At 60.4% G+C, this 8,333-nt stretch overlaps 2 protein-coding genes across 2 annotated transcripts; both read left to right on the plus strand.

The window, feature by feature from the left end:
- Positions 1-828: 828 nt before the first annotated feature.
- LPMP_240260 (protein phosphatase, putative) lies at positions 829-5,052 on the plus strand (the record flags this gene model as incomplete). The annotated part of the gene is made up of 1 exon (XM_010701065.1): positions 829-5,052. The coding sequence occupies one exon, from the start codon at positions 829-831 to the stop codon at positions 5,050-5,052; it is 4,224 nt and encodes a 1,407-aa protein (XP_010699367.1).
- A 778-nt stretch (positions 5,053-5,830) lies between these two features.
- Positions 5,831-7,891, plus strand: LPMP_240270 (dynein intermediate-chain-like protein; the record flags this gene model as incomplete). Its single annotated transcript, XM_010701066.1, has 1 exon — positions 5,831-7,891. The coding sequence occupies one exon, from the start codon at positions 5,831-5,833 to the stop codon at positions 7,889-7,891; it is 2,061 nt and encodes a 686-aa protein (XP_010699368.1).
- Between the last annotated feature and the right edge of the window lie 442 nt (positions 7,892-8,333).

The following is an 8,333-nucleotide window of genomic DNA, read 5'->3' on the forward strand; positions in this document are numbered from 1 at the left end:
CGCCACAGCCTGCTCGCTCTCTCTCCTTTGCCGTATTATCGACCGTTTAGGAGAGAGCTGACGTCCTCGTGTACGTCTGCTGTGCTTGTATGTGAGTGATGGCGCGCTGTGATACGGCCTCCTATCGGAGAGCAAGGGGGGGAGGAGGTGTTGGAGGAAGAAGATCGGGCGACCGTCTGTCTCTATGGATAGGCGGGTGACCGAGTCCACGCAGTCATGCGCTAACGTGCTGTGGCCCTCGGTGATGCCCGCCTGCACAGTCTCTCTATTCAATCTTTGTCTGGGGTATGTCTGTGGCACAGGAACAAGAACACAGTGATCATACATAGCTTCCGCCAGCTCGCGTGCCGCACATACCGCAACCGGTGCGCGTGTCCACGCCATGAGTGCGGGGGAAGAACAGGAAGGAGGACTGATGCCTCAACACACTGATTTCCAGGGAAGGAGGGCGGAGGAGTTGCTGTTGCCCGTACGCAAGCCGTCTGATCAAAGACGGGTACAGCCGCCGATGCGTCCGCGGGTGTGTTTCTCTCCGTCTACCCATTTGGCTCCAGAGGGCCGTCTACGCCCCACTCACGCTCTCCGCTGCTTTGGTATTTGTTCTCCCCCACCCCTCCTCACGCTTCGCTGCGCTTGCCCGCCCCCTTCCTCACGTCTCGCCCTTGCGGATGCTATTTTCAGACACGTACCGCGCGATCAGACGTGATGCAGAGCCTCACGCTTTTCTCGCTCGCTCGCTGCTCGAGTCGCTTCGTCCACGTACTTTAATAACCCCTCTCTCCAGCGCTTACGGCGTGGCTCGCCAGCACCAGATGGATGCCACAACTCATGAAAGGTAACCCACGTGCGCATGAATCCGTGTACGCGTCATCGCTGGCGTCAAGCGTGTCACAAGTCCCGCTACTCCCGCAGGATAGCAGTACCGGCCCCTGGCGAGTGATTGCCGTCCCGCGCCACGGCGGCGGTGCCGTTGTGCAGTGGCATAGAGACAGTCGCGAGGTCAAGGTAACAGTGGGAGATGCAGCAGCCCATCGCAGTTGGGTGAGTGCGGCACGCCTCTTCGCCAACCCGAACGCAGACACGGTGCAACTGACAGTCCTGCACTCCGGCCTTCGCGCGTACATCGATGGCCAGCGCCTCCTGCGCATCGGCTCTCCTGTGGAGGTGCAGGCAACCCAACGAATATCCTTCGGCGCCGACCCGACTTCCTACGCGGCAGTACCGGCCCCACACAACCTCAGCCCAGGAGCACGTGCAGCCTGCACGCCACCACCATTGGCGACGCCGGTGTATTCGGCGGTGGTCAGCCGAGAGGGGCAGATCGCGACAGAGAGACGGCATGGACAGGAGATGTCATCATCCTGCACGCCGCGGTCCTCGCGTTCGTCGCCCTGCCTAGACTACTCTCTGCTACCGATGTGCTTTGACAAGGAGTGTGTGCGTGACTCGGCCACAGCCACCTCACCGTCTCCAGAGGCACTGAAGGTGCGTGTTGCACCAACGAAGATGGGAACGCAGCAGAACTCGGCACCGTGCAAAGCAACATCAGCATCCCCGCTTCTGGCAAGACAACGGGCCTCAGAACCACACGGGCACACCCTTACCGGCGCGTCGCGTAGCATCGCCGTCACGACTACCTCTGTTGCTGAAGATGTGAATGCTGTTCGGCAGGCAAGGAAGAAATGCGCCATCAGTGCAACGCTGACGGAGAAGGCATCAACCGGCCTCTGCGTAAAGTGCACTGCGACGGTGGCACGTTGCTCTTCGGACGCAGTAGGTACTGCCACAGGCGCTGCTTTACTGGTCGTCTACTCGGAGGAAGAGCGGGCCGGGGCCGCGGCGTGCTCACCGTCACTGGCTCTCCCTTGTGAACATTCTGCCATACTCCCATTCCTCTACGGCGAGGTGGCTGAGTTGGAGCAGCCCAGAGTCAAGGCTCTGTGCAGAGCGCTCGAGTGCGAGTCGCGAGCGCGCACTCAGCTCCACACCAGGCCTTGCTGGACCTTGGACCCCGTCACCAACGTGCGCTCCCCAGACTGGGAGGTGCTACACGCCATGCAGAGTGATGTACCACCACTGCGATCACACGGCATCTACCAGCTCAGCTGCGGCAGCGTCGGCTTCGATGATGCGATGATGGCGTTTCGCAGAGACCACGCTGGTCTCCCGGCATCGTCAGCAAGGGGGGTTGTGCAACGTCCACGGCCACTGAGGCCACACTTGCAACGACCCGGCGTAGCCCCGCTTCGTGTATCACATCACTCCAGTGGCGCGTTCTCGTTGCAGTTCACTGAGCGCACCTCCATCGATGCGGAAGGCGGAGGCAGAGAAACGGAAACGCACGCGCGGTTACTCTCAGGGGATGAGATGGCCACCCAGCCCTCCAGCGTCTTGAGTAGTGGCCTCGCCACTGCAGGAAATGCTTGGCGGCGTCCACATATATGGGAGAGGCTGCACCTGTGCCCGCGCATGACGGTAAATCCCTTTATTGTCGAAGCGTTCGGTAATACGCATCGCTATAGGCCGCTGGTTCAGCTGAACGACACGCAGAACGCGGATAGCAGCTACAGCAGCGCCAAGAGCAGCGGTGGTGAGGCTTCAGTTGGCGTCTTCGACCGGTTTGCTGGTGTGCCATGGCAGCACCCGATCATCGCCGATGAGATCGTGACCCCGCGAACGGAGGGGTTTCTGCGCGATGTCTTGCGGCGCCACCCTGACTCAACGTCGGCGGCCGAGGATGCGGCCTTTCTGCACTGTGCCATGCGACGCTCGTACGACGCGGATACCGATCGCTTTTCCTATGTGGACTCACCGACATACGTGCAGGTTATCTTCTCGCGGTTTTCCACTTTGCTCACGGCTGTCAAAGCGCGTCTGCGGGAAAGTCGTCCAGTCTTGCGCCTGTCGTCACCGCTGCTGTGCGGCGGTGACTTATTAGGCAGCTTCGCGGACCTGCTGGTGCTGCTCGACAGCGTCGCCTACTTTGCCCACTGGTCCACGATGCACACGCCGCTGCTGCTTCTCGGTAACTACGTGGACGTTGGCTGGCACAGCGTGGAGGTCTGCGTGCTTCTGTGCTGCTGGGCGTATTTACAACCAAGCAAAGTGCATCTCCTTCGTGGCCCTCACGAGGATCCTGCAGTGAACGGCAACTACCGCTTCCTGGGAAAGCGCTGCCTGCGTTATAAGTGCCGGCAGCGCTTTGGCTCTCGCAGGGGCATCGCCCTGTGGACGCAGCTGAACGACGTGTTTGCTCTGCTTCCTGTAGCGGCGGTGGTTGATGAGCGGGTATTTGCCACGCACGGCGGTGTCCCACTGCTGCGTGCGTCGATGTCGCCGGGTGGCAAGGAGGGTAAAGGTATTGCCGTGGGGCACCAACGTGGCAACAAAGCGCCAGTGCAGAGCCTGTACACCTGTACCTCCGCCTCGCCCACCCCGACAGCGTCGAATACAAGCACTCTGCTGCCCTTCTCGCCCCACACGGGAGCAGGCGTCTCCTCTGTGGAATGGCTGACTGCCTACGCGTATGAAGGCGCGGGCGTCAACGTCATGCAGGGCGTGCGGCTAGCGGAGCTCCATTCCACCAGCACACCGCATCACTGCCCTCCGACACCCGTGATGACAAAATTACCCGATACTAGTACAGAGGGGTATGCCGAGGTGCAGAAAAGAGCCACCTCGGCCAGGCTGCTGCCGCTGGAACCGCTCTCCGGCGACCCAGTAGACGAGAGCGACGGATGCCCGACAGCCAGCACAGAATGTGCAGCAACAAGAGCTGCGGCGGTCTCCACCACGGATCTTCCGTCTTGGTCGACGTCACCGTGTGACACTACACCACTCCCTCACCTGGGTGTGACGGGGCTGGCACTTGAGAGCAGGTATGAAATCAACGCTGCAGTTGTGCTGTCACCCGAAACCACCGAGGCACGCACATCCGCGCCGCTTTCGCCCTCTTCTCGGACCACCAGCCCGAGACCCGTCACCGCTGCTGCACCTTACGACCTACAAAAACCCTCGCGAGCGGCCTCTGTGTGCAACAGGACATGCACCGCAGCAGACAAGCTCCAGAGCGTTGCGGAGGGCGGTCGTGTCACCACGAAGGACTCTACTGGGACGTCTCACGAGGTCGCCTCTGTTCCTTCACGGTCGCCGTACGGCGACATTTCACTAGGCGGAGCGCCCACTCAAGTGAGCGTTCCGCCAGCAGCAGCATCAAACTCTCCGGTAGCGTGTTCCTCCGCCAGCGCGTGCGGCACCAGCTCTGGAGTATGGAGCGCGCAGGGACACGAGGCCGACAGAGTGTCGCCTTCCACGCACGCCTCGGTGGACGAAGATGAGCCGTCCGAAGACGACTTTGACGCCCTTCTTGCGGCCATGCACACGAGTGAGTACGCCTTTCGCACCCTCCAGCGCACAATCGCGTTGGAAGGCGGAGGTGTAACGCGGCGCTTCCGGCTCGTTCGCGAGCTCCTATGGAATCGACCTCGTGAGGCGGCCGCTAAACTGCTCATGCCTGAGGAAGAGCTGATCGGCGATGGTAGGGACGCACCAGCGGTGCTGTGGTGGCGACCCCGTCGAGTAGAGGGCTGCTGCTGCTGCCCTGCTGGCCGCGCGCATCGCTGCTGCCGCACCTTCGGCTCTCGTGCTCTCATTCATTTTTTCCTCCGTTTTCGCTTTTCCCTGTTGATTCGCGGAGCACCGGAAGACCCAACGGAGTTGTATGGAGCTGAGCTGTCCGAAGAAGGCCGTCTGCTGACACTCAATACGTGTCGGAGAAGGTGCAAGATGGCGTTGCAGGCAGCGGCGTGCGTGATAGAGTCTCAGATGCTGCGTCTTGCCACGTGGGGGCCTCAGGAGCTTGCCGATTCACTCGGCCAGCAGTCACTGAGCAGTCTCCCCGGCGTTCAAGAGGCCGAGGCGGCGCGGGCTGACTTTCAGCAGTTTGTGTGCGATGCGATGCGCGACCACCACATCGTCGGACCAGGCGATCAGTGGAGTGTGCTCTCGGCGTACAAGGCCTACAAGCAACAACAAAGCGCGGATGGCACATAGCTGCGAAAGCTATAGCGGGTGCGTGCCAACGCAGCAAGCGAATCTCTTCTCTGTTCGCCCCCTGCCTGTCTTCTCCCTTGTCTGCTTGTTTTTCTGCTCTTTTCAGACTTGTCCACATCTGTGTTATCCACTGCTATGCCTCCCTCACGTCATTGTGAGCGTCTACGTCGACGCTTCTGCGCTCGTGCTGACAGTCGAGTCTCCGCTGGAATCTGCTCAGGACTGTGGTGCTCTACACACACACACACACCCTCCCCTCCCCCATCCTTTTCCTCAGCACCCGTGCCGAAAACCCCCCAGCGCAAAAGAGAGGAGCAACAGAGGGACCGGTGCGCAGTCTCGACTCGACCAAGGACAGCGTACCAGATGGGTCTGTCAGTCACAACAATGAGCTCCTTTCCCCTCTCTTCCTCCGCTTCGCTATGAGAGCGCAGGCGGACTACGTCACACCACGACTGCATCCCTCACTTTCCTCCTTCTTCTACCTCCGTCCCTTGCCAGTGAAGAAGAACCGAAGAGCCGACAAGGAGGGAAGGAGCTTCAAGCAGGCAAGGCGTTTATTCTCACTATCCCTGCGAACGCCTCTCAACACTGTTAAAGGGCTGTCGATATCACCAGACCCTGCAGACGTACACGCACGCACAACATCCGCGCCAAACCCTCTTCCTCGCTCATCTCCTCCAAACCCCGTTGGGACGGGTCCCTTTCGCCTGAGTATCATTTTTCTGCTTTCAATCCCACTCCCTCTTCATCGCTAAATCGACAGCGACTCAGCAAGATGAGCGCCCTCGCAAGCCCTCGGACTTCCGTCCACAAGCACCGCGTCTTGCATAGCGCAGCTGCCGGCAATGGCGCTCGCAAGCAGAGCAACGGTGGCCCAGCAGACGTGATTGCCGCGGTGCCGGGGCGGGAAACCAATAAGTCCGCTGCCGAGGTAATCGTGGAGCGCATCCTGAAAGCTGCCGACCCGCATGTGATGTCCGTGCCGGTGTACTACGATTACAAGAAGGATGCGCGCGTGTACAAGCCCTTCCCCAATACGCGGCAGGTGTCAACCCTCTTCGCCATGGATGGTAACGCCATCGCGAAGGACTCGCCTGAGGCTGTGCAGCAAGAGGAGGACCGTAATCGCCGTATCCGAGAGGTGGAGGTGGCCGCCGCAGCGGAGACTAACCCGGACTTGGTGGATGAAGGCGTGTCCACGCGCATACTCAAGAACCAGTTCAACTATAGCGAACGCGGCAGCCAGACAGTGAACCAGCCGATGAAGGAACGCGCCGTAATGACGGACCCGCCGCCGTCGGCATGCTTTCGAGGCCTGGCCACGGCGTGGGCCATCTACGACGCCTATGAGGAGGACCGCATCCAGGCCGAGAAGGCCGCGGCGGCGCAGCGGCGTGCTGCCCAAGCTGCGCGGGCTGGCAAGGAGGAAGAGAGCGCAGTGACCTCCGCCACGGCTGCCGCATCCATACGCGATGTGGCGGATATCGCTCCGAAGGGCGTGACTGAGCTACTGGCGTCGCCTGCATTTCACAGTGCACTGCAGGTGATGGAACGCATGGTGAACCAGAACGACTGTCACGACATCATTGACGACTTCAAGTACTGGGAAGACCAGAGCGACCTCTACAAGGAGGACGGTACGCTGCTACCGCTGTGGCAATTCTTCACTGAGAAGACACGCAAGAAGGCCGTCACCGCCATCGCCCTCAACGGACGCTACGCGGATCTCTTCGCAGTTGGCTATGGCAGCTACGACTTTCTGAAGCCGTGCAAGGGCACGATTCACTGCTTCACGCTCAAGAACGCGGTACCCACCGGCTCTGGGGCTCCTATTCCGGCGCACCCGGAGTTCTCCTTTCACTTAGATTGCGGTGTGCTCTGTCTCGCCTTTCACCCACGCGAACACTCGCTACTCGCCTGCGGCCTCTACGACGGCAGCGTGTGCGTATTCGATATGCGGGTGAGCTCCCACGACCCGGAGGGCACACGCTACGGTCGCCCGCTCTACCGCGCTAACGTGCGTACCGGTAAGCACATGGACCCTGTGTGGCAGATCATGTGGATGGAGAGCACGTTAGAGTTCTCCTTCTACTCCATCAGCACCGATGGCCGCGTGGCAAACTGGGTGCTGAGCAAGAAGGAACTAACGTCCCGCGATGTGTTGAAACTTAGCACTGGCATCTGCACCGCGGACCCAGAGCAGATGCTACTGAGTGAGCTCGGCGGCATGTCGTTCGACTACTCACCCACCCACGACAAGGCAGTCGTCGGCACGCAGGAGGGGGACTTGCTCTTGTGCACTGTCCACCACAATGGGCAGTGTGTCGAGCGCTATGAAGGGCACAGCATGGCCGTGTACACGACGCTCTGGAGCCCATTCCACCCGGACATATTTCTCACCTGCTCGGCAGACTGGACGGTCAAGCTCTGGATGAAGGGCTCTCCGTCACCGTTGGCTGTGTTTGACCTCGGTGACGCCGTCGGCGATGTTGCCTGGGCACCGTACAGCTCCACCGTGTTTGCTGCCGTCACCGCGGGTGGGAAGGTGTGGGTCTTTGACGTAGCACAGAACAAGACTGAACCTCTGTGTGCGCAGACAGTTGTGAAGAACGCGAAGCTGACTCACATCGTCTTCAGTGAGGTGGACCCGGTGCTGTTAGTAGGTGACACTCGTGGCACCGTTCTGACACTCAAGTTGTCCCCTAACCTGCGCAAGGTGTCGAAGCCTGGCAAAGGTGAGCCGACGGATGCGGCGCACATAAAAAAGTTGGAGGTAGAGAAATTGAATCGCCTGGTAGAGGTCACCATGAAGGACCGCGCGCTACTGGGCATGTAGAGCGGACCTAAGGCGGGCTGCGGGCTTTCTCTTCTTCACACAACCCTGCAGCCGCGCCGTTGTGTTGTTCGTTGCTCTTCTTGTAAGGCCCTTGCTGCGGTCATTAGCTGGCGAGCACATGCGCATGTATGCCTGCGTGTGTGTGTGCCGGTGTTCGACGCCAAGCGCCGCCTCTGTGTTGGCTACGGGGGTGGTCGTTTTTGTTCTCAGTTTTTATAGGGAGGGGAGGGGGAGGGAGGCTTTTTTCCCCGTGGTTCTCGGACGCTGCCGCTGTTCCTTCAATCCCCCCCCTCCTCCTCTCTCGCCCTCCCCCCCCCTCTCCCCTGCTGTGCCCGTAGCCCTTTGGTTATGTAATAGGTGGGTGTAGAGATGTCGTCCTGTGTGTCGGCTGCTGTGTTGGTGTTTGCTTCTTCTCGCTCTCCTCCCCCAATGTGGGTTGTGC

This window comes from Leishmania panamensis, assembly GCF_000755165.1.
Source record: "Leishmania panamensis strain MHOM/PA/94/PSC-1 chromosome 24 sequence".
Lineage (NCBI taxonomy): Eukaryota > Euglenozoa > Kinetoplastea > Trypanosomatida > Trypanosomatidae > Leishmania > Leishmania panamensis.